General features: G+C 61.3%; 1 protein-coding gene across 10 annotated transcripts; it reads right to left on the reverse strand.

Moving 5' to 3' along the window:
- Nucleotides 1–1,149: 1,149 nt before the first annotated feature.
- On the reverse strand, nucleotides 1,150–22,413 carry STAT6 (signal transducer and activator of transcription 6). Of its 10 annotated transcripts, XR_006286659.1 has the most exons (23): nucleotides 21,932–22,412; nucleotides 13,936–14,074; nucleotides 13,493–13,631; nucleotides 11,716–11,799; nucleotides 10,974–11,112; nucleotides 9,791–9,852; nucleotides 8,991–9,139; nucleotides 8,443–8,574; nucleotides 7,826–8,014; nucleotides 7,607–7,694; nucleotides 7,035–7,157; nucleotides 6,551–6,643; nucleotides 5,861–6,067; nucleotides 5,675–5,769; nucleotides 5,054–5,190; nucleotides 4,719–4,865; nucleotides 4,149–4,218; nucleotides 3,505–3,630; nucleotides 2,965–3,063; nucleotides 2,134–2,226; nucleotides 1,584–1,748; nucleotides 1,277–1,494; nucleotides 1,150–1,223 (listed from the first exon to the last, which is right to left on the reverse strand). XR_006286659.1 is itself a non-coding variant. In XM_043532625.1 (22 exons), the coding sequence occupies exons 2-22, from the start codon at nucleotides 14,049–14,051 to the stop codon at nucleotides 1,371–1,373; spliced, it is 2,577 nt and encodes an 858-aa protein (XP_043388560.1). In that variant the 5' UTR covers nucleotides 14,052–14,074; nucleotides 21,805–22,413; the 3' UTR covers nucleotides 1,150–1,370. The 10 variants fall into 10 exon arrangements, 9 of the variants coding, with proteins under 9 accessions (XP_043388560.1, XP_037739615.1, XP_043388562.1 ...); XM_043532625.1 differs by having other exon boundaries at nucleotides 1,150–1,494; nucleotides 21,805–22,413; XM_037883687.2 differs by having other exon boundaries at nucleotides 1,150–1,494.
- Nucleotides 22,414–26,785: the final 4,372 nt, after the last annotated feature.

Consider the following 26,785-nt stretch of genomic DNA (forward strand, 5'->3'; position numbering starts at 1 on the left):
GAGCACAGGGTGCAATGGGGGGGGGGGCGGCAGAGCACAGGGTGCAATAGAGGAGGGGCAGCAGCAAAGGTGGGGGGCAGGGCTAGGCTAGCAGGGGGCTGCGGGTCAGGAGTGAGGGGCACTGGCCGAGCTGGGGGGGCAGGGAGCCCAGAGCTGGGCTAGCAGGGGGCTGCGGGTCAGGAGTGAGGGGCACCGGCAGAGCTAGGGGTGAGGGGAGCTCAGGGCTGGGCTAGCAGGGGGCTGTGGTGGTGGTGGGGAAACTGAGGCAGAATCTTTTTCTATAGCATTTAGTAGCATCCCTCTGCAGGCAGGGGGGCTGAGCCAGCTACCCCTTGCCCCCTCTTGGGGCACGTGGGGCAGGCCAACATCCAGCTCTATCCTCGGCCAGGCTGGGGCCTTTAGGCCGGCCCCTGGGCAGGGCCTGTGAATTGAGAGGGAGGAGGGTCAGGCCCCCAGCGGGGGTGGGCAGAGAAGGATAGCGGTGAGGTACAGGCCCTTTAAACCAGCACCCAGCCCCCGCTGAGCCTTTTCCCTGCCCACCCCTGCTCCTCCAGCAGGGCCTTGGTTCTGCCCCCCCAGCTCTGGAGAAGAGGGTAGGGGGCGTCTGCTGCATGTCTCTCCCCGCTCTGCCTGGCCCATTGCACGGCCGGGGTCCTCTCTGACCACAGGCGACCAGCCACAGGGGGCCCCTCATGTGGGGTCCAAAGCAAGGGGGAAGCTGGGGGGGGGTGTTGATCCCTAAGGGTGCTACCCAGGCCGAGAGGGAGTCAGACCTCCCTGGAGGAAGGGAGGTCTGGCTGCTCCCCCCAGCCCCAGCTGCTCATGCCCATGGCCTTCCACAGGCTGCAGGGATGGGGGGGGGGGCACACAGCCAGCCAGACCTCACCCCCTGCCACTGGGCACCCCTTCCCCCTGGAGAACAGGCTCCTCCCCCTCCGTGGGGGGAATCAGCACCCCCACAACATGCCCCCCCCCCAGGCTGAAATCCAGGCCTCCCAGAGCCCCTCTTCCAGTGTGTGGTCCCTCCCCACTCCACAGCTGCCCAGCTGGGGGGGGTAAAGGGGGGCTGCCCCTGCTGCTGTGGTTGCCAGCCCCAGGATGGGGTTGCGGGGGGTTCAGCGTGTTCCATGGTGCGGCGTTTGTACATGGCTAACACAAGGCAGTGATGGGGGGGGCAGCGATGGCTCCCAAGTGCCACACGGCTCCCCCACACCTAGCAAAGCCCCCAAGCGCAGCTCAGCCCCAGACTCCAGTCCGTCTGGGGCAGGCCCCGAGAGTCCCAGCTGAGACCACCCCAGCCCCTTGGCACGTCTCTCCTGGATGGGCGCCGTTCTCCAAAGTGTCCAGCAGGGGGCACCCCTGCAGCGAGGTCACCAGCTGGGGTTGGCCATGGGGTCGCCGTAGCTGGGGGGCTGGAGCCCCTCCTCCATCTGGGCCTCGTACAAGAGCTGGGTGATCTCATCCTCCGAGGGCAAGTCCACGTTGTTGCCCAAACTGGCCAGGAAGAGAACAGGAGGTGCGTTGGGAAGGCAGCCACGGCCCAGCCCCCGTCCCACCCTCCCCGCACCTCCGGGGGCACTTACCTCGTCGCCAGCAGCTGGGGAGGGGCCGGCAGGAGGGGCCTGAAGGGCGAGACGTGGCGAGCGGGCGAGAAGGGGGTGATTTCCGGCATCTCCTCATCCATGGGGTCAGGAGACAGGTCGTCCAGGATGAGGTCCCCTGGCAAGTACCCGTAGGGCAGCAAATCCCTGCGGGGCACGGAGCAGCCGGTGAGAGGGAGCCAGGGGAGATGTGGGCCCCAGTTCCCACGCTAGCCCCAGACTTGCAGGCTCGGGGCTGGGTGGGAGAGAACGGGACACAGGGCCTTTCCCCTCTAGGGGGTGCCACCTCCCAGCTGGCCCCAGGGTGGGGAAGGGGACACGGGGCCTTTCACCTGTAGGGGGCGCCGGCTCCGATCTGGCCCCAGGGCAGGGACTGGATGGCTCAGGGAGGTGGGGAATGGGACACAGGGCCTTTCGCCTCTAGGGGGCGCCAGCTCCCTGGTGGCCCCAGGGCGGGGGGACTCTGGGGCAGGGCTGGTCTAGGGGGCTCTCCCAGCAGGGGGCTGGCAGAGGCGGGGGCCGGTTATCTTACGGCGACAGAGGCTGGCAGCTGAAGGCGACGTTGGGGCCGAGGGGCAGCGCGGTGGCCGGGGTGCTCACGGGCGCTGGGAGGAGCGTCGGGGGGCTGCGGCAAGGACAAAAATGGGGAGTTTGTAAAGGAGTGCGGGAGGCAGGTAAGGCAAGATTAACCCCTTGCTCTCCGGGGACCGGGCGACACCACTGCCCCCTCAGCAAATGCCCCTGAAAGGTCCTAGAGTGAAACCCTGCCCAGGGGGTCAAGCCCTCCCTCGCTGCAAGCTGTACTGGCTGGCTCGGGGTGGGGAACGGGGCACGGGGCCTTTCTCCTCGAGGGGGCATCAGCTCCCATCTGGCCCCAGGGCAGGGATTGGCTGGCTCGGGGCAGGGGGAAATATGGTCTGGGGCCTTTCCCAACAGGGGCACCGGCTCCCGTCCAGCACCAGGGTGGGGGACTGTCTGGCTCGGGGGCGGAGAATGGGGCATGGGGCCTTCGATAACCCCAGGGCTGGGTCTGGCTGGCTGAGGGCAGGGCAGGGAACTAGGATTTGGGGTTTTTCCCTTCTAAGAGGCATGAATGGATGGAGGAGCATCAGGCTGGCCTGGAGAAGCTGCCGGAGCAGGTGCATTGGCCCTGGTTTCTCTCGTACATTGCACACGGACTCTGTTGTCCCTACAGGAAGACACAGAGCCATGCCGGCCTTGCCTGGTCCCGCCGGCATCTGCCGCCCATGCCCTATGCAGCCCGAATTGGCACCGGACCCCCTCTCCCCTGAGCAGCCCTGCCCGCTGCGTGCGGAGCGGCCCACTGCACCCCAGAGCTTGGCGTGGGTAGCACGGCACCTACCTGTGGAAAGGGGAGGCACTGGGGATGCCCATGCTCATGCTGGCCTCCTCGGGGGCATGGAACTGGGGCAGGACCATCTGGGCAGGGAACGCAGAAGAGCTGGCAGCAAACACAGATGCACACGGCCTTAGCACAGGGTCAGAGTCTCAGGGCCCCCCCCAGGCCGCTCCAGCAACAACCCCCCAGCGTATGGGGTATGGCTGGAGACACAGCATTATGGTTATTCTCCACATGCCTGGGTCAAAGAGCCTAAGTTAGAGCAGCCCTGGGGCTGCTCTAATTGCCCCCGGGAGCGACACAGCAGCGGGGGGCACAAGCTGAACCACAGCCTCCGGGGCTGGATGCCGCAGGGCGCCGGTCTCTCGCCCGTGGCCATCTGGGGTTAACACCTGGCTTGGGTCCCCTCTTGGCACAAGCTTGGCTGGCTTCGTCCAGCCCGTGGGCATGAAACGGCAGCCTGACCTGCTGGCCCTTGCTCCTGGGGCTGACATAGCGACCGGGCACTTATTGAAAGCAGCAGGGTGGGCGCTGGGGTCTTACCACATGTCGGGCAGGTGCAGGTGGTCCATGGGCTGCTCGGGCGGCTGCCCTGGCAAGCTGTATATGTTCGTAGGGGCGGGGGGTGGGACAGCTTGGGGAGACTCCTGGGGAGCCAGCTTCTGATCCCTGTGGAGACACATCACCACCGTTCATGGGAGCGGCACGACGGGGGGGCAGAGAGACGGGCATCGAGAAGGGCTGTCAGGGTCTCGGGGGCACAGGCTGAGACTTTGGTACGTGCTCCACCCTGGCTCTGCCCCCACCCCGCCCCTTCCCCCAAGGCCCCACCCTCGCTCCGCCTCTTCCTGCCCTCTCCCCCAAGGCCCCCCCCACCCCAGCCACTGGCTCCTCTCCACCCTCCCCGGAGCGTCTCTCACCAGCGGCCGGCCCCCGGACCCCCGGGAACAGCTGATGGGCGGCCGGCCCCCGGGCCCCAGGGAACAGCTGATGGGCGGCCGGCCCCCGGGAACAGCTGATGGGCGGCCGGCCCCCGGACCCCCGGGCCCCCGGGAACAGCTGATGGGCGGCCGGCCCCCGGGAACAGCTGATGGGCGGCCGGCCCCGGGCCCCCGGGAACAGCTGTGGCCCACAGCCTGGGGCAGGGATGCCCTCACCCCCCCGCCCCACAGCCCTCCCCAACCTACCTTTCACTTTCCACTGTCATCTTGATGGCGGTGGAGACATAGCCTCTGCCATCCTTCCCCATCTGCTCCTCTACAGGAGGAAACAGCAGGTGAAACTCCTGGGAGCCAAACCCAGGGAAGCAGGGGCGGGGGAGGGGGGTGTGTGCCGGGGGAGGGGGCGGTCGACACACTCTGCGATTTCAGCTTTGGGTGGGGAGGGCCATATGACCTCCTCGGCCCACCCAATCGCTTGTGGGCTTTATGTTCCGGGGCCGGGCCTGGCCCAGTGGGGCGCAGCTGCACCGATCCTGCCGGCGGGACACCAAGCCAACGGGGCCCGGGGCCGATCCGCTGCGGCAATGCCCCCATCACCCTCTCCGGGGCACGTTGCCCAGGCCTGGATTTGATCTTGCCCCTTTCGGGGGCCTACAAGGGACGGGGGCAGATATGGCTTTGCAGTCACCCATCCCATAGGCCCAGCTGCAGTTGCAGGGGGTGACCCCACGGCAGCAGGGGGGCCAGGAGTCCGGATAAGGCCCTGGAGGTGCCTGGGGGTGCCCCAGGGCACCGGGGCGGCCCCTGGACACTCACTGTTGTAATGGCTCCCGAACACCTGGTCCTTGGGCTGGTTGGGATAGAGGTTTCGGAGCTGGCCCAGGTCTCGGATGCGGTCGCCCAGGGAGCGGATGTGGAGGTCCTTGGCGGAGAAGGGCTGGATGTTCTCCACCTGGCTGGAGCCTGGGGGGGGGCACAGCGCGGCAGCTCAGAGTGGGCAGGGGGACCCCAGTGCTCTGGGGGCAGCACAGGCTGGGGCCCTGCCCCTTACCCCTGTCCCGGGGCTCAGCTCTCCTGCTCCCTTCACGCCCCCCCCCACCTCCAGCGAGCACCGAGCCGGGGGGGCAGGGCAGGGGGCACCCCCCTCCTACCGTCCTTGCCGCGGATGACGTGGGCGATGGTGATGCCGCCAATCTCCGAGTCGCTGAACCGCAGCAGGAAGGTCCCGTCGGGCTCCGGGCCCAGCAGCTTGCTGACGTACTGCTTGCTGATGAAGCCGACGATGAGCCTGGGGGGGGTGGTAATTGGGGACGAGGACGACATGGATGGATGGACAGACCAGAGAGCAAGCTGTAACCATGGCTGAACTCCACCTCCTCTCTCTGGCCTCCCTCCCCTCCCATTTCACTGGGCAAGGGAAACAGGAGGGGCTGGGAGTCAGGACGCCTGGGTTCTATTCCTCGCTCTGGGAGGAGAGTGGGGTCTCTTGGTTAACGCATGGTGGGGGGAGGGGCTGGGAGTCAAGACGCCTGGGTTCTATTCCTCGCTCTGGGAGGGGAGTGGGGTCTCTTGGTTAACGCATGGGGGGGGGGGGGGCTGGGAGTCAGGACGGCTGGGTTCTGTCCCCCAGTCCCAGGAGGGCAGCGGTGCTTAATAGAGCAGGGGGCTGGGAGCCAGGACGCTTGGCTTCTACCTTGGGTCTGCCACTCTTGAGGTGAACCCCTACATCCCCTCCCATTCAGTCTTTACCGGGGCGACCCCGAGGCACCCACCTGTCCGACCAGTAGCTTTTGAGGCACCTCTTGGTGAGGTCGAGGACCCCGTCAAACCACTGCCAGAAGGTGAATCCCCGGCCAGGCAGGATCTCCTGTGAGCAGCCGGAGAGAGGGGGTGAGGCTGGGTCCCCAAGGGCAGAGCCTGCCCCCCCCAGCCTGCCCTGGCCGCCCCCCGCCCCTCACCTTGTTGAACTGGGCCCAGGAGACGCTGCGGTTGTGGAAGTCCTCGGGGCTGGCGCTGCTGTTGTTGAAGATTTTCTGGGCCAGGAAGAAGTAATGCTCCGGCAGCAGTCCCTTGTTGGTCTGCACCTCCGCCATGAACCGCAAGTTGAGGGTCTCGCACATCTTCTCCCAGGGTACCCGCTCGGCCACCACGAATGGGACCCGCTCCTGCCCCAGGGCACGGAGGGAGGGTCAGGCACCAGACCCGGCCCCCCGCCACACCGGGAGGCGGGCCGCTGGGGTTCCGTGCTCTCGGGGTGGCCACGTCTGGGCGCCAACCGGCCCGGACCCCGCGAGCGCTTGGCAGCCAGCGAGTTCGGAGTTAAACTCTCCTCCTTGTTCATTCATTAGTGGGGAGCAGCCCAGCCAAGATCAGTGAGCGAACCCGGGAGTCCTGGTTCCCAGCCCCCCAGCTTTAACCACTAGACGCGATTCCCCTCCCAAAGCTAGGGATAGAACCCAAGAGTCCTGACTCCTTGTCCCCTCTGCTCTAACGACCGGAGCCCACTACCTTCCCAGTTCTGGGTAAAGAACCCAGGAGTCCTAGCTCCCAGCCCCCACTGCTCTAATCATTAGCATCCCATCTCCCAGCTGTGGCGACAGTCAGCTGAAGCAGCCCCCCCGCCACGCCCCCCAGCTCCCCGCACTCACGAGCTCGGAGAAGGCGTTGTCCCACAGGACGGTAGCCTTGGCATTGTTGTCTTGGTTCCCGTGCACAATGACCACAATCGGCAGAGACAGGGCCTGGAGGGGGGAGCACGGAGCGCTGGCCTGTCACTGGGGGGGGGTGGGATCCCCATGCCCACCCCCGCCATGGCATCGGGCTGGGTGACGGCCCAGCAGGAGCACAAACCGGCACCGGGGTAGGCACAGGCCCCAGGTGGGGTCCGTAGAGCTCAGCGGCGCCCCCCAGTGGTGAGACTGGGCAACGCCGGCTGGGAGCGAGAGCCCCGGGGTCGGTCTGTGTCCAGCAGCCTCGGAGGAACAGACCCGACTCCCGGCCCACAATGCAAATGGACCCAGGCGTCCTGGTGGGGACCCCCCAGCTCTGCTCCCTCCCCCACCCCCGCCGCCAGGGTCCAGGGGCAGGACAGGGAGCCGGGAGCCGCCCTCCCCCGGCACACCAGCCCGGTACCTGCAGGTGGAAGGCCAGGTTGCCGGGACCCAAGGTGATATCTGTGCTGAAGAGCACGGCGCATTTCTCCTCCGTTACCGACTCGGAGCCCTTGCGTTCGCAGCGCTTGATCTTCTTCAGCAGCTGCCAGGACCGAGAGAGAGTCACCCCAGGGCCTGCAGCAACAGGGTCCCCCCAGCAAGGGGCGCAAGCACCTTCCCTTGGCGTTACCGGAGCTCCCGGCACCCAGCTCGGCCGGTGCCCCTCACTCCCGACCCGCAGCCCCCGCCAGCCCAGCCCTGGGCTCCCCCCTACCACGCCCCTCACTCCTGACCCACAGCCCCCCGCTAGCCCAGCCCAGCCCAGCCCTGGACTCCCGCCCAGCTCTGCCGGTGCCCCTCACTCCAGACCCGCAGCCTCCACAAGTCCAGCCCTGGGCTCCCCCCATCTCAGCTTGGCTGATGCCCCTCAGTCCCAATCCACAGCCCCCTGCTACTTCTCCCTTCCCCCAACCTGCCCTGGTTGACTCCTGGGCCCAAGCACCGGCTTGTCGCCATCGGGGAGGGGCCGGGGGGTACCCCCGCTGGACTCACCATGTTCTTGAAGGTGGCGCAGGACGTGGCACTGGTGGAGTTGATCTCCAGGGCGACCGTATTGTGCACGATCTCCCCCGTGTTTTCACTGGAGCAGGGAGAGGGAGGGCAATCAGCGAGGGGTTAATGGCCCCCGGGGGGTGGGGCAGGTCGTACAGTGTGGGGGGGGGGGAGAAAAAGTTTTTCCCCTCCTCCGCCACCTAGGCAGGATCAGCTCACCTGAGCGGGTTGCCATAGCCGCCGAGTGCCAGCTCCCGGGCCTGCTTCTCTGTCACCATGTCGGCTTTGACCACAAAGGGCTTCGCCGAGGGCTGGAGCAGCCGGGGGCCCAGCAGGAAACGTACACTGGCCTGGAACTTGGTCTGGGTCTTAAGCACCTGTGGGGGCTGCTTCTCCACCAGGAAGGAACTGGGGTGGGGGCAGAGAGGGGGTCAAGGGCTGCCCATGGCTTGGCCAGAAGTAGCCACTGACGCCAGTGTGGACGCAGGAGCTGATAGACCGAAGATCCCAGTGTCCTGGCCCCGGGGCAGGATCCCCACAAGGCTGAGATGTTAACCCTGCCCTGGCCCGAACTGTCCCAACCTCCCAAACCCACCCTGTTCTGCTCCGAGCCCCCCGCCCCAGCTGAGCCAGATTAGAGCATGGGGCTGGGGCCACGTTCGCCCTGCTGGCAGGGGAGGCAACAAGACTGGATGGTTAGCGCAGGGAGCTGGGACCCAGGACGCCTGGGTTCTATCCCTGGCTCTGGGAGAGGAGTGGGGTCTAGTGGTTATAGCAGGGGAAGTCATCAAGTCCAGCCCCCCTGGCGTGCTACTGCCCCCCCTGCCCCGCGGTACCTTTCAACCAGGGCACTCAGCACCGTGTTGAGCCGCTCCAGGAGCCGGGAGAGCAGGTCGGAGCCCAGCTCCCCGCCGACCGCCACCACCTGCTGCTGCAGCTGGAAATAAATGTCCACCAGATTCTCGCACCTGCCGAAAAAGCAGCCGGGCAGGGGACATGTCTGAGCCGACGAGGACGGCCCAGCTACCGTCCCCGAGCTGGGGCCGGAGCCTGGTCTGTGCCGACGGACCCCACCCTGTCTCAGGAGCGCCACCTAGTGCCCAACAGACCAGGGGCTCTGGGAGAAAGGCGGCAGCTGAACTCTCTGCTTCTCAGCTTGACCCCCCCCAGCCCTACCACCACCATGGCCAGAGACCAGTCTGGCCAGGAGCCCTTCCCACCCCCTGGCAGGAGGGAGAGGGGCTCGGATCCCAGTGGGGCCGCCGGCAACTGGGAGAAGGAGGGGATCTGTGCCCCCTCTGGAGCCCCCAAGAAGTGGGGAGAAACCCCTCTGCCACACCCCAGGCTGGGAGGCTCGGCCCCCCCCCCATCCCCTGGGGCTCACCTCTTCTGGAGCGGAGCCAGGTTCTCCTCGAAGACAGCCCCGTTCCCTGCCAGCTGCTGCTGCCGCTTCCAGATGTGGAGCCTCTTCAGCACCTGCAGCTTGGCGCCTTCCAGCTCCTTCATGGCCTCCAGGATGAGAGCGGGCAGATCCTGGGGCGAGACAAGGCGGGCGGCTTGCTGGGGGGGAGGCGACGAGCCGGGCGGACGGGGCCCAGTGCGGTACCTGGCACCCCCTGCCTTGGAGCAACGCGTGGGCCTGCCCCCCACGGCAGCTGAGCCCGGCGGGATGAAATGGGTGAGGGACGGAGCAGCTGACACGAAGCCACCTTGGCCTCCTGCCCCACACGCGCATCCTGGGGAGAAGGAGGGCATGGTGCCCTGGCCGGCCCCCATCTCTGCCCTCCCCACCAGGCCTCAGCGGAGGGGCCGGCACTAGCGAGGATATGGCTGGCTGCGGTGTCCCCACCCCCCCGCCCCGCATCCACTCACACACCAGCTGACTGTGTAATGCAGCTTCCGGCCTCCTTTGCATCACCGCAGCAGGAGACCAGCTGCTCTTTGCTGACAGCTTCCCAAGGCTGCAACTGATCGCATGTAATCTCCCCCCATCTCCCCCTGCCCCCCCCCACGCCCCTCGACCCTAACACCTTGCGCCTCCCTTGGGAAATCCAGTTGCTTTGCATCCTCCATCCCTACAAGCGACCGGATCTGCGCTCACCGGTCGGTCCAGCTACCCCAGCTTCAGCCCCCCCACCCCATTTCCAGCCTTGTCACTCCCCCACCCCAGCCTCCATTACTCACGTTCCCCTGGAGTTTCCCGTCTGTCTTCAGCTGGGACTCCTGCAGGTTCGTCTGCCGGCAGGCTGCGGGAGGAGGAGTGGTAAAGCCCTGGTTAATATCCGAGCCCAGAAAGCAAACTGCCAGGGGGCTGCTTCCGGATCCCCCCACCCCCCCGGCTCAGCGGGGCTTCCGGGTGCCCAATCCAGAGGGAGAGGAGTTGGTCGCAGCGCTAGCTGGAGCGGATCATGCTGTCCACTCAGGACAGTTCCTGGGTTCAGTCCCCAGCCCAGGCCCGCGATCCCCAGCGTCATGCAATTCTCTAGCAGGAGAAGGAGCTGGGGCGTGAACCCTGGAAACGGGAGACGAGCGGGATGCCAAGAAGATACTGAGCAACCGGAGGGGAGAGATGGCTGGCGAGGGGGCAGCGGGTGCTGATGTGGGGGTGGATAAACGATCCCGCAGCCACGTTCCCCACACGGGGCCGTGATTTTCAGTGCCCTGCGTGTCAGGACCGCAGCGCGAGGGCTCGGCCCTGCAGAGGGTCCGGGCCGCAGTCGAGGCCCCGCGATCAGTGTCTTTGGGCAAAGCGACAGGAGAGAAGCCGGCTCCCAGCTCTGAGGGGGGAGGAGGGGATGTGTCTGGGGGCAGGCCATGGGGCGGAGCAGGATTGAAGGGAGACAGAGAGAAAATGGAGCTGAAGGGCCCCACGCCCAGGCTGGGGGGGAGCCCCTGTCCCCATAGCGTGGAGGCTGAGCTGGGCCGGGGGCACATTTCGAACCAGGCAGGGCGAGCGGTGGAGGGAACAAACCCAGCCCAGGCCCAGATGGGTCTAGTGGGGCCTGTCCAGCTGTTGCCATGGCGATTGCATAATTAGCCCGGTCACTGGGGTTTGTGTCAGGGAACCCGGGTCAAGGTCAGAGCTGGGGAGACACGCCCCGGTGCACCGCCCCCGACTCCACCCCATCTGCACACCTCCAGCCCCGCCCACCCTCTGTCGTCCAATCCCCTTCCAGCCCTTCGCAACTCCGCCCCCTCTTCACACCTCCAGCCCCGCCTACCCTCTGTCGTCCAATCCCCTTCCAGCCCCTCCCAACTCCGCCCCCTCTTCACACCTCCAGCCCCGCCCACCCTCTCTCTCTCCAATCCCCTTCCAGCCCCTCCTAACTCCTCCCCATCACTCCTCCAGCCCCTCACCCTCTCTCACCTCTGGTCCCATCTCCCTTCTGCTTCCACCGTTCCTGGAGCACCTGGATCTCCCCGACTCGGTGCTGGAGCCTCTGCAGGTCCAGCCCAAACTTCAGTTCCTCCTGCCGGCGGTGGAAGCTGAGCGGCAGGTGGCGATCCTAGGGGAACGGCAAAGGGGGTGGGGGTGAAACATGAGCCGAACGTCCCCCCCACGAGCCCCCCTGTGGTGGGACAACCTCCCCATCCCTGCCGGGAACCGGGTCCTCCACCGGGATCCTGCGGCTTTTTAAGTTCTGATGCTATGGCATCAGGCGCTTCCCTGGGACAGCAGCACCTGGCAGGAGGACATGGGGCAGCTAGAGGGGCTCATTTACCCAGAGGTGAGCGATCATCCCACAAACCACATGTCCCGAGCCGCTGCTGGCTGTCCCATGGCTGCAAGACCCACGTGGGACCAGCAAGGAGACCACAAGGCCCTATGTAATTCAAGCAGCATCTACCTAGCCGTGCCCCCGCAGTCCCCTGGGAAATCACCTTGCACAGACCCCTACACCGGCCAACTGATAGGCCAACAGGGCTGAGCGGCACTGATGTCCCTCCATCTAGGGCCCAAATCCTCCCCAGCCAACATACAGGCCGACAGACGCCACCAGCCGCCCAGCTACGGAGGAGCCGGGAAAAGCTACAGTACAGGCTGGGATGGAGGACAAGGTGCAGTCGCTTAGCACGGGTGTGTGCCCGCACAGGTGTGAGTCACTGACCCGTTTGAGCAAGGCTGCTCTCTCGCCCTCCAGAATTCCTTTCACGACTGCCACCAGCCTCAGAGGGTCTCTCCGATACGTATTCTGGAATGGGAGGGCAGGGGGACATGGTTAGCATTAATAGAGGGAGAATTCCCACTCTCCCCCTGACTCCGGCACCCTGCATCCTCAGTCACACTTGTGCGAATTGGTGCAAAACAGCACCTGCTCGTGGGCACGAATGGAAAATTCCGTGGCTGCGGGTATAACGGCAGCTAGGTGCCCACAGGTCTTTGTCTCCCCCAGTAGTTCATCCACAGAGGGGCTCATAAGGCCACTATAGACACCCATGCTTCAAACAGCAGAGGCTCAGGGTTTGACCTCTGGAGGTTCAAATTTGGCTGTAGGCCCAAGTGAGGTTGGTTACAGGGTTGGGTGAGAAATGGTTTTCCCATCCCCCAGGAGTTTGAGGTTTCAGAATTTTTCCTCCACCCCAAAACAGGACAAAAATTCAAAATCTTGAACATCTTTGCAAACCAATAATCCAGAAAAAAACCAAAACAAAACCAACCCTGGAGTGGCTCAGTCGAAAAGTTTCATTTCAACAGCTTGAAAATGTTTTGTTTTGATTTTGTTCGTATAAAATAACTAAAATGGCAAAAGCAAAAAACTTGTTTTGAATCGCAGGGAAAAAAATTTAAAAAAAACTGTCTTTTTGGCAGTTTTTTGAAAGCAGGAGCTTTGGTGAAACAATCCCCTTTCTCGTGGGCAGTTTCCGTTCTAAGGAATTGACGTTTTCTGACCAAAAAGCATTTCAGTTAAAAATTCCTGATGTGCTCTGGCTGGTTTTTTGACCAGCTCTGAATATTCCAAAGCAGCTAAAAATCAAAACAGAAGAGTCTGTCGTAAAAGTTCCAAGATTGGCCACACAGCAGCTGTGATTTTAAGCTACTCTAGACTCTGCTATTAGCACTGAAGTACTCCAGGCACGTAACGTAGATAGGGCTAATATTTCAAAATATATCTTCAGAAAAGCCCCGATCCTTTAAGGAAAGCCCTGTGTCCATGCACTGCTCATGGCCCAGTCAGGGCTTAAATTTGTTCCAGGGAAAAGGATAGTTTGATCCAAGATTTAATCGCCTCTTTGTATTTAATAGAACTTAATGATTTTTTTGGTGGGGAAATTTCAAAGATTCTTTTTTTGTTGTTTTTTTAATTTCCTAGGAGGAAAAAAAAAGTAATTTGATCGACGAAAAACCAAAAACCTTCCAAGTTTTCAGTAAAAAAACCCAAAACACATGTTGGATTTTGAGAGCCAACCCCACCCCCCCCGCAACATTTTAAATAAAAACAAAACAAAAAATCCCACAAATTTTTATCAAAAAATTGGCCGTCATTATAAAAAACAAAAAAAAACCCCAAAACCAAGAATGTCACCCAAAATGCAAATTTTCTGAAAAAAATATTTGCTTTGCCCCAAAAACATCATTGGGGGGTGGGGGTGTAATATTGGCTGTAATACTTGATACTGCAGTGGGAGGCGCTGTTGAGTGTTTCAGAGTAACAGCCGTGTTAGTCTGTATTCGCAAAAAGAAAAGGAGTACTTGTGGCACCTTAGAGACTAACCAATTTATTTCATGCAGTTGATAGATTTCCACTCCATACGGCTAAATGCAGCGCCTGTTAACCGGTGTCTGGGACCAAAGCCATAGGGGGTGGGGGTTGGCTGGGGGGTTATAAACCGAAATAAATAACCCTAACCCTAACCCCCCACTCACACACAGCCTCCGGGCCATACCTCCAGGTTACTGATGTGCTGCAGGGCCTGACGCTGCTGCTCGTTGCCGCCGGCAAGGCCACGGACCTTCTCCACCATGGCGGAGAGCAGGGCGCCAGCCGCGCTGGTGCAGAAGGAGTCGGCGCCGGTGATGAACTCCCTGGCAGCGGAGGAAAGAGCAAGAGAGAAAGGGAGGGAGAGATGAACGAGTGCAGACGTCCCGGCCTCCCCTGGCCAGCCCAACTGGGAGAACCAAACCTCGACTGGGCTGTCTCACGACTTCGGGGGCCCAGCTTGGGATTTTCTGAGCAGGAGACGCTGCTCCGCTCCTCCAGGAGGAAGGAACCACTTGGATTCCTCCTGCCCTGAGCTTGTGCAGACAAGACGGGAGGCCCAAGAGAGGCTGGGCAGTGGGGCGTTTGTCGTAGGGAGCGAGGGGCGCGGGATGGGTGTTCCCCACTCACCACGGCTGGTTTTCCAGCCAGTCAGCCAGCAGGTTCCGCAGGTCACGTGGGAACTCCCCGAAGAGACCACTGAAGTGGTCCGGAGGCATGTGCGAGACGAGGCTCCACAGGGACATCTTGGAGCTGGCCGCCTATGGGGCTAAAAATAGATCGGAGAAGGCGGGTGAGCCAGGCCTTCAACTATCCATGGTTAACCCCTCAAGCCTTCCCTGCAAACGACCCGAGTCCCTGGCGTCTCCCTCAGGGACCTCTGGAAAGAGCAGCTTGGCCAAGTGGAGAGAGAGTACCCTGAACTAGGCCTCAGGAAACCCGGGCTCTATTTCTGGCTCTGCTGCTGGCCTCCGGAGTGGCCTTGGGCAAGTCACTTCCCCTTTCTGTGCCTCAGTTTCCCCCCATCTGTGAATTGGGGGACAATGCAACTGACCTCCTTTGCAAAGTGCTTCAAAGAGAAGAGCTCAGCATTGTTATTATGGGCCAGGGCCAGTGACAAATTATAGAGAAAGAAAGAACGGGTGACCAGATCGTTATACTGCTAGACCCCGGTTCAATTCCCTGCTCCGCCCCTGCATGACCTCATGTGCCTCGGTTTCCCCATCTCTACAACAGGGAGAATAGCACTGCCTCACAGGGGAAGGTTGTGGGGATAAATACCTCAAAGTTTGGAGCAAAGTGGGGGCGCAGAGAAGTACCTAAGACAGGTTGTTGATTTTAAAGTCTAGGTCAGAGGGAGTTGGGGCATGTGGGGCTGGCAGCACATCTGTTCCATCTAGCCCTGCTTAGCTGTTCCTGGGACCACCCTATCAGCTCAAAGGCCGGACAATCATTTCCAAAGCCTGTTATCCCTGTCCACCCCCATCCCTTGCACCAGTTCTCCCTTATCTCCCCCAGCGTGGGAGCATCCAGCCCCTGGGGAGTGCCCCCCTCCCCGCGCCGCACACCATCCCAGCAACACTTAATGAGCTGGTGGGATTCACTGACACGAGATTTCTTGGAACCCAAGAACGCATGACCCTTTATAGAACAGGAGCTGTAATGGGAAGAGTTGTGGCCAGGCTATAAATCCTCATGCTCCAGGACAAATGCCGCCCTCTAATTTCTGGAGGTCAGGAAGAAACTTCCCCCAGAGGCAGGCTATTCTATATCTGCTTCCTGCAGAGGTTTCTTCACCTCCCCTGAAGCCTCAGGTCCTGGCTTCTGGTGGAGACAGACAGATCAAAGATCCACTCCAGTCTTGCATCCTTGTGTCCCCTTATTCCTCCTAGGGTCCAGGAACGGGGCAAGTTCTGCTGTCGGTTCCCAGCAGGGAAATCCCACCGGGGCCCTGCAACAGGACACCCCGTTTGCAAAGAAAACCAGACACACTTCAGGCCAGATCCTCAGTTAGCGTTGATCAGCTTCGGTTTCCATAGAGCTGCTCTGGTTTGCACCAGCTCCTGATCTGGCTGTTATTTCTTCCCCTCAAGACAGATCTTTTGCACGTCGCTGCTCGGAGGGGAGGCAGCGAGCGGAAACCCTGGCAGGATTTTGCTCCTTCTGGGATCCAAGCCAAGGAGCGGCTTTTGGCTTGGGCTGCATGCGAAAGCGAGCAGCCAGGGTCCCTGGAGATGGCAACCAAGGGCCCAGACTAGTGACTGTTACCAAACAATAACAGAAGCAAAGTACGAGAAGAGGTGGAGTTTGCAAAGGCCTTGAGGAGGCCGCGGGCAAGGCCAGGAAACCAGACCAGGATTACAACATAAGCAGCATCTTGGAGGAAACAAACAAAACCGGCCAGGCTTGCCTGCTTTGGGGAAGTGGCTTTGTACGTCTGACAGGGGACGCTGGCAAAAACCCAGGGCCTTTTTCTCCCCTTCTGCTGGCACTGTCGCCTACGCTCCTGCCAAGCAGATGGAAAAGGCTTCTGATCTGCTAGCATTTGCCACCCACTTTGCACGCCTTCGGCCGGGGGCGGAGGGGTGGGGAGAATCCATTTGCGGAGAAGCCACTTAAGGAAGAAGCAAAGCCCTTAAATCTCACCTGTCTCCTCCGGGGCTCGCTCGCTGAAATCAGCAGGGCTCAGCCCTCACCCACTCCCCTCAGCGTAAAGCTGGCAATGCCGCTGTCCCAGCGCAAGCTGGGCCCGGGGATTCCTGGAACAGGTTAATTTTTGACCAAGGGATACTGGCTCGAATGCAACGTAGTCTGATCATTTCAATCTCCCAATGCTGATAAGGCTCAGCCTACAAGAACAGAACCAGTGCATGCTGGTAAATACCCTCAGGTTCGCCCCAGCGATCTCCTCCCGCTTTGCAGAGCTCGGTTCAACACAGACGCTGCGCCATGGGCCTGGCAGTGGAGGATAGCTCCGGCCGTGGGCCCCCCCCATCTACCTCCTATCACGTGGGCCCTGGGGGGGCAGAGAATAAGCTGTAGCCCAATCTGCGCCAGCCATGCCAGCTCTGCCCTGTGCACTGGGGGTGAATAGGAGCCCAAGAGCAGGACATGGCACAGAGCCCTTATGTCAGCGCCATACTAAGGAAACTTCCAGCATTGGCGGATTCTCAGATGGCCCTGCCTGTCTGGAGTGGCGCTGAGGGGCCTCTGAGTGAGAATCAGAGTGCGTAGTGCCCAGATACCACAGGGATGCTCAGGATGTAAGAACCTAAATAGAACAAAAAGGGGAAAAAAGATGGGTATCTTGCTCCCCGTACCCCCGAGAAAGAGCCAGTCCCCCTCCATTTAAAGCTTACATGTGCATGCATAGGGCCGGGTTACATCATAGTCTAGACCCCAGAGTCCCAGGGGGGATCAGAACTTCAGCATTCTGTTTCTGACCCTCATGTGGGCAAAGAAAAGCTAGAGAACAGGACCCAAGTGGAACCCATCCCTACCTGAGTTTGCAGAGAGCCAGAAACAATAGCTCCACCATGCTTAGCTTGACTCTAAAAGCCACGGCCACACCAATGAAAGGTGGGGCTATGGTGCAGGGGCAGGACTACAGTGTCCCCTCCAAGTGTGTTGTACCTAGGACCCAGAGAGCCTCAATTCAGCGGCGTGTGAATTCTGTCTCCCGCCAACTGTCCCTGTTGAGAAGTTATTACTCCACACCTCATGTGGTAACCACCATTCTCCACTGCAATCTCTGTTCCTGTACAAAACGGCCAGCATTCAGTGTCAACCGAGTCCAAACCGTGGCCCCTTCCCCGAACCCTCTAAGGAGAGCTCCCAGGAGAACAACTCCCTGGGGTTTGTGTGTCTCAGGCATGCTCAGGAACGTTTGCAGATCAAACACAGCTGGGCGGGTGTTAAGCTGCTCCCCTGGGCAGGAGGGGATGCATCACAAGCCAAATCAAACATGCAGTTACCAGTGGGAGGGACACTGGACCTTTGCGTGCCCATCACCGTGGTCTCTCATTCAACCCGGAATGAAATCACGCACCCCGCCTGGCACTGCCCCAACCCCGTGAGGCTGCCACTCAGTGCTTTAAGCCACCTGCCCCCTGCCGCGCTGGCGAGCTGAGCAGCACTGCCCTCTAGTGTCCGGGACCACTTAGCAGATAAGAGACCTACTACTAGCTGCAGGCAGGGGGAGCACTCCTTTAGCTCAGGCTGGGGATCTGTGGTTCCAATCCTGCACCAGCCGAAATTTGGCCAGCCGCACCCGTCTCTCTGCAGAGCACTGGGATTAGCGCCTGTTGATTTTGGAGATCAGCCATCCATGAAGCAGTTTGCGTCTGCTGCGCCTGGCGTGCGACACCTTCCTGCTGGTTCCCCGGCTCCTGCTCCCTGCACCCACCGGGGCCGTTCGCCCGCAGCGCTGGGGGCGTGCGGCCGCTCAGAGGCTGCTGCTCCAGACCTGCCGCTCATTATGTTCCCTTCGGACCGTTGCTGACTCAACCGGTCGTTACACGTTTCCATGGACCAGCGACCTGCGCAGCTGGCGACAATCGCCTCATGTTTTGGGGGCGCATCAGAGGAACAGCCAGGGCAGGAATCTCCCCCGCGGGTTCCTCCATGGGGGCAATCAGTTTCGCTTCCCTTTCTGGTGACTGGCAGCTGCTGAAGAGGCCATTTTAATCTCCCCCACAGCGGGGGGGGCACTCCCTGACCCCCCGGGGAAAGGTGGAAGGGGGGCACAGCCCATTTGGGAAGGGTAGAGGCCTCCGTGGGCTTTCTACTTAGTCATAGCGCATTGGGAAGCCGAGGCTGCGTCCCAGCCCTGGAGACAGCAATATAGCTGCCAGCAACTACTCATGAGACGCTCTGTCATTTCCTGACAACACGAGGCACAACCCCCCCCCCCCGCCCCGCCCGCCCCCCAGTTCCATGGACCCCCTTCACCCGCCCCCGCCAATCAGTCTTTGGGCAGGAAGGCACCTGTGCGGCAGGGACCGGGGGCACCGCAGCTGGGCCCTTCCCCTCCCACAACGCTCCCTGGAACAACACATGACTCCGAGTCCCCCGCACGCCCACAGTTCCTGGCACAGCGAGGCAGCTAGCCGCTCGGGATCGGGGGCGGTGGGGAGAGCCAGGGGCCAGCTCCGTGCACAGCCCGCCCCCCCCCCCCCGACACCCCGTTTGGCCCCCGGAACAGGACGCACCCGGCATGCAGAGCTTTCTTGTTTTTTTTCTTGGAGGGGAGAAGCCAGCAGAGATTTCAGGGGAGCCGCTCGCGGAGGAAGGAATTCCCGGTGGGTAAAGCCCAGGAGACCTGAGATCTAGTCCTGGCTCCACTCACTCCCATCACTCCTCTTCTCCGAGCCTCAGTTTCCCTCTCTTTGCTGTGGGGAGAGGGATGATTCAGCCCCCCCGAGGCTCAGATTTCAGGGTGATAAGAGCCGTGAGAAAGCTGCCAAGCCAACATCTCTCTCACAGGCTGGCAGATCCCCACCCTTGCACGGTGTGAAGCAGACGGGAAGCCACAGATTGCAGCAAAAGAGCCACAGACACCAGTTCATATGGCAGTGAAAGCCCTGCTGATTCAGAGAGAGAGAGAGAGACCGGGGCTTCCCCAGGTGACCCCACTCGGGCCTGATGCTCAGCAAAGCGTCCAGCGCTTGCCTTTAGCCCGCAAGAGGATCAGGGCAGTTTCTAATAGTAGAATCACTGGTGACTTTCAGAGAGATCGGTACTCTCAGCACCAGACAGCGTGCTGGCTGTGGTTTTGAACATGCCCCAGCACGCCTGCAGAACTCACTGCCACATGATTTTGTCACACCTGGCAGAATTTCTAACATGACCCTCCTTAGATGAATAATGGGAACATCCCCAGCACACATCCGACCGTCTAGATAAGAGCTATGAACTCCCCGCCCAGGGGTGAGGAAGGAGCAGCCCCAAGGGGCAGGGGCTAGAGAGGAGGGATCAGGGGAGGCAGTGAGCCAGAAGACTGGCATGGTACCAGGGGAGCTGAAGCCTAGGGTACAGGGTGGAGCTGGGATACCTGAGAGGATAACAGAAGCCGCCCCAGGATCCTCCTCCTTGAATTTTACAACCCACGTGCATTTCGCTAGGAGCCACGGCTGCCTGTGCTTGTGTGGGGAACGCATGAGAACAGGGGGCATTTTGTGGTACTGCCAGGGAAGCTGGTCCCCATTTTGCCCCCCCCCACCTGCCCGGGAGGATGCCACACCCCCTGTCCCTGCCGTGTGTGCTCCCACCCTTGTGTGGGAGATTTCATGACTCGCAGGCGGAAGAGCCATGAGGAAATTCACATTGCCAGGCTCTTCCCCCGTCAGCCGTTCCCCTTCGTCACCTGGGGTACGGCTGCTTGACCCCTGAAACGCCACGGCTAGTGGGATTCCCGTGGCAGCCGCCGCCCACCGCGTGCCAGGAAAAGCAGGGTTTCCCTCCCACGCCGCCCAGCGGCCGTAAAAGGGCTCAAGAGGGGTGGAGCTCTGTGCAGGGATGGCAGGAGCCTCTCACCGCCCGCTCCCCTGCTCCGGCGCTCCCAAGCCAGGCCTAGTGTGACCCACGACTTACCCACCCCTGCCAGATCCTGCTCCAGCTGTTCGGACCTGGCCCCTTGGATGGTGACACAACCGAGCATCGCCCCCACTTGGCTCCCTCTTTGCCCGACCAAGACCATCCCATTTGCCTTTCCCCAGGCGCCCTGCCCAGCCGCATCCACACCGCCAGGTTCAGAGCCAGTCGCCCAGAGAATTTCAACCTAGCCTCCTTCAGCTTCGCCTTGCCCAGCCCAAAGCTCCCCCAGGAAGGATGAGGCACTGCCCCGCCGCGCAAGGAGGGCATGCAAGGCTACATTAAAGACCAGGACGCAGAGAAACTGTAACGGGGCCATGGAAAAGTGCCATGCAGTTCACTGGCCCCACCCACTCCTGCAGGGCACCTGCCAACGGGGGGGCAGAGGGGGGGGGAGACTGTCTCTTTCAGGAAGGGACACTTAGGCCCACAGAGAGGGATGGAGAAGAAGAGGGGTGAATACGCAGAGGAGCCTAGAGCAGAGATGAACTCAACTTTAGCCAGACTTTACGGGATCCAAAGCCTTTTTTCCCCCTCCCTGCTTTCTACCCCTCCTCGGCCATCCTCTTTCTTTTAAGCCACAAGAAACAAGTGGAGGGTGGCAGCACCCATCGCCAATTTCCTGTTCGCTTCCTCCTGAGTTAGAGAGGCCCGGTTTCCCCCTACAGACGCCACGCTGGTTTGGGCCCAGGCTTGTCCCCATGCCACAGCGGTTCTGCCCCCAGCGTCCTGCGATTCTTCTCGAAAGCTGCAGGCAGCACGGGAGAACCCAGTGCTGTTTTTTCCTGGTTAGGGGGCTCAGACCTGCAAAGCACCAGGCGCAGAGAGCTTGGGGGGCAGACGGGGGGGACAACATCTAGCCCCCTCCCAGAGGAGTGGGCCTACGTCGCAGATCTTCATCGCACCACACCCTCGTCAGCCAAAGACCAGCCGGAGCTGGGGACAGGACCGTTCCTCCCAGCAGACCCTGCTCCCCTGATGCTCACACTGCTCCCATCTCTGAGCTTTCCCTAAGTGGTAAAAAGGGAGCTCTTTTATAGCCCTGCTCCCTTTCCCAGCATGCACTGCTGGCCAGCCTACAACATCCATGGTGCCTCTGGACTCCAAGTCCCAGAATCCCTTATTTCCAGGGTCGGAGCTGGACAATGACTTCCCTTAAAGGGCTAGACGCACACCGCCCCGCCCCCTCCCGTGAGGGAAGCTCTCAGGACTTCACCACAGCAGCGGGTGAAGCCCAGCAGGGACGTTACCCAGCTGCACCTACGTGATCACAAGAAACACCCAAGGGGCTGAGAGCTCCAGGGAGACGCTTCCAGCTGGGACATGCTAAGCGTGGCTCCTGGGTGGTTCAGCCTCCCCCGCCACCCCCACCCCAGAGCTGGGGATAGGACCCAGGAGTCCTGGCTCCCAGCCTCATCCCACCCCACCGCACCCTGTCTTAGCCCACTAGACCCCACCCCAGAGTGGGGGTTAGAACCCAGGAGTCCTGGCTCCCAGCCCCGCCACCCTAACCCAGTAGCCTCCCCCAGCAGGGGATAGAACCCAGGCATCCTGGCTCCCAGCCCCCTGTTCCAACCACTAGACCCCACTCTCTCTAACCTCAGGAGCATTGCCCCAGCCCAACCTCATGGCCTGCTGGACTGGGTAACATCTGTAAATAAAACAGCAACTCCAGGGGTTGGGTGACCCCTCCCTCGCTGTCTGTCCTTCCGCGGGGCCCCCGCTTGGCACGGAGCCCGGGGGAAGCAGCGAGCTTCCTCAGCAGCCTGCAGATTTTAAACCCAGGCTTCGCTCCCGGCAGAGCAGCGGCCTGACCAGGCAGCCAGAGGGCGTGACCCTCGTTCCCCGTGCAGGCCTCGAGCCTGCTCCTCGGACGCATGGTCCCGGCGATCGGACCCCCGTCCTCACCCTCACGCTCGCCCTCGGCTGGAGAGGCCAGCGGGTCCCGGCCGGTCGAGCTCCCGAGTTCCCATGCCTGGGCCCCGGCCCCGTTCCGGGGGTGGGGGGGGTGGCGTTCGTCCAGCCTCCCCGTTACCTTGTGCCGAGCCTCGACCGTCGCTTCCAGGGGGACGCGTCTGTTTAATCCATCCTGCCCCGGAGGGGGCGGGAGCTGGCGGGTCGGGGCGTCGGGGCCAGGGCTTCTCCGCCCCCCCGGCCCGCTCCCCGGTTTGGGTTTGCAGTTGTGTTTCCGGCTTCGCAGGGTTTGTCGGAGAGCCAGGTGGCGATTGACGTGGGGAGAGGCTCCCGCAGGCTGACATCAGAGGCTCCAGACTGTAACTGAAAGTAACGAAAGGCAGGAAGGGGGAGGAGGCCTGCGAAGTGGGGGGGGCGGATCATACTCTGCCCCGCTTGCAGCTCCTGGGTTCGGCCGGAGTCCTGCCCACAGCCCACCCCTGCCCCTCCGGGCCTCCCCCCCAACACACTGACCCACTGGGCCCCCTCGGCACGTCAAGGACAAGCCAGAACGGCTGGAGGCAGGCCTGGCATGAGCCGGACGGTGACCTCGGGCTTCCAGCTCTGCCCGTGCCCCTCACTCCCCACCCACAGCCCCTGTCAGCCCAGCCCTGGGCTCCCCCCACCCAGCCCTGCCCGTGCCCCTCACTCCCCACCCGCAGCCCCTGTCAGCCCAGCCCTGGGCTCCCCCCACCCAGCCCTGCCCGTGCCCCTCACTCCCCACCCGCAGCCCCTGTCAGCCCAGGCCTGGGCTCCCCCCACCCAGCCCTGCCCGCGCCCCTCACTCCCCACCCGCAGCCCCTGTCAGCCCAGGCCTGGGCTCCCCCCACCCCGCCCTGACCGTGCCCCTCACTCCCCACCCGCAGCCCCTGTCAGCCCAGGCCTGGGCTCCCCCCACCCAGCCCTGCCCGCGCCCCTCACTCCCCACCCGCAGCCCCTGTCAGCCCAGGCCTGGGCTCCCCCCATCCAGCCCTGCCCGTGCCCCTCACTCCCCACCCGCAGCCCCCTGCTAGCCCAGCCCTGGGCTCCCCCCACCCAGCCCTGCCCGTGCCCCTCACTCCCCACCCGCAGCCCCTGTCATCCCAGGCCTGGGCTCCCCCCACCCAGCCCTGCCCGTGCCCCTCACTCCCAACCCGCAGCCCCTGTCAGCCCAGGCCTGGGCTCCCCCCACCCAGCCCTGTCCGTGCCCCTCACTCCCCACCTGCAGCCCTGGGGTCCCCCTCAGCCCTGCCGGTGCCCCTCACTCCCCACCCGCAGCCCCTGTCAGCCCAGGCCTGGGCTCCCCCCACCCAGCCCTGCCCGTGCCCCTCACTCCGCACCCGCAGCCCCTGTCAGCCCAGGCCTGGGCTCCCCCCACCCAGCCCTGCCCGTGCCCCTCACTCCCCACCCGCAGCCCCTGCTACCGCAGCCCTGGGCTCCCCCCACCCAGCTCTGCCGGTGCCCCTCATTCCCGACCCGCAGCCCCTGCCAGCCCAGCCCAGGGCTCCCCCCACCCAGCTCTGCCGGTGCCCCTCACTCCCCACCCGCAGCCCTGGCCTCCTGCCTCACACCACAGCTCTGGTGATGCCCTGCAATGCCCCTCCCGCCCTGCTTTCCAGACACACACACTCCAGCTCAGGCAAGGGAGCACCCTGTGGAAAGTTTAGTTCATTTTCTAGCAACAGCCGAGGAGGTGGCAGGGTGCCAAGGGGCGCAGCCCGCAGGAATGCTGGCTTGCAGCTGCAATTTGATCTGATCTCTTGGCTCGGGTCCAATCCAGCAGCCAGGGGCGGTACCCTCTGCAGGCGGGGGCAGAGGGAGCGGGAGGGACACTCACCCACCTCTCCCTGTGCTTCTTTGGGAAATCAAACCACTGCATCAAACCAATCTGCCCCCTCCCCAACCGCCTGCCCGGTCCTGTCCCCCAGCAGCGCTTGGCTCACACAACCACCAGGTCTTCCTCCCACTGGATAGGCCCGAGAGCCCCAGGAATGTGCCCTGATGGCTGGAATGATCACTCAGCTGAACCCCACGGTTCACCCCCTGGTCTGCCCGTGGCCAGGCAGCCCGGATCCGTCTGGGCGGGCGGTTAGGGGGTTAACCCGTCGGGCCATCGGCACGCCAGCACTGGCAGCCTGGCCTGTGTTTGCTGATGCGCAGTGCCCAGGCTGGTTGGGTGCCAGCCAGTGCTCGCACCACGGCTGGGAAACCGACCAACTGACTGGACTGGAACGAGGGGGGAGCACTCGGGGGGGGGGGGGGGGGGTGCTGGCTCCAGGGAGGTTGGAGCCGCAGCATCGAGGCTTAAATGACCAGAGAGCCCCCCCCCACTCCTGGGTATGCCTTGTGACATGTCACACACATGTGCACAAAGACCCACACGTGTACATGCACACAGACCTGCGCACGCCCATGCACACACGAACATGCACACAGATACATCCATGCCCCCATGCTCCCAAATAGCCATCCATGTACATACACACAGACACATGTATGCACCCAAGCACACGTGTAGCCATACGTGTACATACACATATATGAATACATATATCCATGCACCCATATAGCCATACATATGTATCCACCCATGCAGACCCACTCAGCCATACCTGTACGTACACACAGACACAGCCCCAGGGGTGTACACACGCACACAGACAAACAGGGCGCGTACCCACACAAGCACAGACCCGAACTTACCCAACACCTCGAGGCTGGGGCGCAGCGCGCGTCCCCCCTGGCGCGCGCTAATCCCTTGTCTACATTATACACGGCACCAGCCTCACCACAATCCTTTGTAAAATGGGTCTGAGTTCAATCGGGGCCAGCTCCCATGCGGACAAAATTAGCTCAAACCTGGTCTGTCCTGGGAGAGCCCGTGGTGGGCCAGCCTTGTTAGATTATCAGATGCAGCTGAGAAGCAAAGGCTGGGTCTTCTGTCAAGGACTGCGAGGGGTCAGGTGGAAGGGGGCGGCAGGCAGGAGGATAGTTCCTGTGACTAGCCCAGGCATGGAGTTAGGGTTAGGGTTAGGGTTTCAGAGCAGCAGCCGTGTTAGTCTGTATTGGCAAAAAGAAAAGGAGGACTTGTGGCACCTTAGAGACTAACCAATTTATTTGAGCATAAGCTTTTGTGAGCTACAGCTCACTTCATCGGATGCATTCAGTGGAAAATACAGTGAGGAGATTTATATACACAGAGAACATGAAACCATCGGTGTTACCATACACACTGTAAGGAGAGTGATCACTTAAGATGAGCTATTACCAGCAGGAGAGCGGGGGCGGGGGGGTAAGAAAACCTTTTGTAGTGATAATCAAAGTGGGCCATTTCCAGCAGTTAACAAGACCGTCTGAGGAACAGTGGTGGGGGGGAGGAGAGGGGGAAATAAACACGGGGAAATAGTTTTACTTTCTGTAATGACTCATCCACTCCCAGTCTCTATTCAAGCCTAAGTTAATTGTATCCAGTTTGCAAATTAATTCCAATTCAGCAGTCTCTCGTTGGAGTCTGTTTTTGAAGTCTTTTTGTTGTAATATTGCGACTTTTAGGTCTGTAATCGAGTGACCAGAGAGACTGAAGTGTTCTCTGACTGGTTTATGAATGTTATAATTCTTGACATCTGATTTGTGTCCATTTATTCTTTTACGTAGAGACAGTCTGGTTTGGCCAATGTACATGGCAGAGGGGCATTGCTGGCACAGGATGGCATATATCACATTGGTAGATGTGCAGGTGAACGAGGCTCTGATAGTGTGGCTGATGTGATTAGGCCCTATGATGGTGTCCCCTGAATAGATATGTGGACACAGTTGGCAATGGGCTTTGTTGCAAGGATAGGTTCCTGGGTTAGTGGTTCTGTGGTGTGGTGTGTGGTTGCTGGTGAGTATTCGGTTCAGGTTGGGGGGCTGTCTGTAAGCAAGGACTGGCCTGTCTCCCAAGATCTGTGAGAGTGATGGGTCGTCCTTCAGGATAGGTTGTAGATCCTTGATGATGTGCTGGAGAGGTTTTAGTTGGGGGCTGAAGGTGATGGCCAGTGGCGTTCTGTTATTTTCTTTGTTGGGCCTGTCCTGTAGTAGGTGACTTCTGGGAACTCTTCTGGCTCTATCAATCTGTTTCTTCACTTCAGCAGGTGGGTATTGTAGTAGTAAGAACGCTTGATAGAGATCTTGTAGGTGTTTGTCTCTGTCTGAGGGGTTGGAGCAAATGCGGTTGTATCGCAGAGCTTGGCTGTAGACAATGGATCGTGTGGTGTGGTCTGGATGAAAGCTGGAGGCATGTAGGTAGGAATAGCGGTCAGTAGGTTTCCGGTATAGGGTGGTGTTTATGTGACCATCACTTATTAGCACCGTAGTGTCCAGGAAGTGGATCTCTTGTGTGGATTGGTCCAGGCTGAGGTTGATGGTGGGATGGAAATTGTTGAAATCATGGTGGAATTCCTCAAGGGCTTCTTTTCCATGGGTCCAAATGATGAAGATGTCATCAATGTAGCTCAAGTAATGTAGAGGGGCTAGGGGACGAGAGCTGAGGAAGCGTTGTTTTAAGTCAGCCATAAAAATGTTGGCATAGTGTGGGGCCATGCGGGTACCCATAGCAGTGCCGCTGATTTGAAGGTATACATTCTCCCCAAATGTGAAATAGTTATGGGTGAGGACAAAGTCACGAAGTTCAGCCACCAGGTTTGCCGTGACATTATCGGGGATACTGTTCCTGACGGCTTGTAGTCCATCTTTGTGTGGAATGGTGGTGTAGAGGGCTTCTACATCCATAGTGGCCAGGATGGTGTTTTCAGGAAGATCACCGATGGATTGTAGTTTCCTCAGGAAGTCAGTGGTGTCTCAAAGATAGCTGGGAGTGCTGGTAGCGTAGGGCCTGAGGAGTGAGTCTACATAGTCAGACAATCCTGCTGTCAGGGTGCCAATGCCTGAGATGATGTGGTGTCCAGGATTTCCAGGT

This window comes from Chelonia mydas, chromosome 20 (genome assembly GCF_015237465.2).
Source record: "Chelonia mydas isolate rCheMyd1 chromosome 20, rCheMyd1.pri.v2, whole genome shotgun sequence".
Taxonomy (NCBI): Eukaryota; Metazoa; Chordata; order Testudines; family Cheloniidae; genus Chelonia; species Chelonia mydas.

Bases quoted from the DNA above. Each gene is read 5' to 3' on its own strand.
- STAT6 (XM_043532625.1), bottom strand. From the start codon at position 14,051: ATGTCCCTGTGGAGCCTCGTCTCGCACATGCCTCCGGACCACTTCAGT. The intron at 8,015-8,442 runs GTACCGCGGGGC...CCCCCACCCCAG, and splicing joins CTGAGTGCCCTGGTTGAAAG to TTCCTTCCTGGTGGAGAAGC. The intron at 2,227-2,964 runs GTAGGTGCCGTG...TCCTTGCCGCAG, and splicing joins AGTGCCTCCCCTTTCCACAG to CCCCCCGACGCTCCTCCCAG.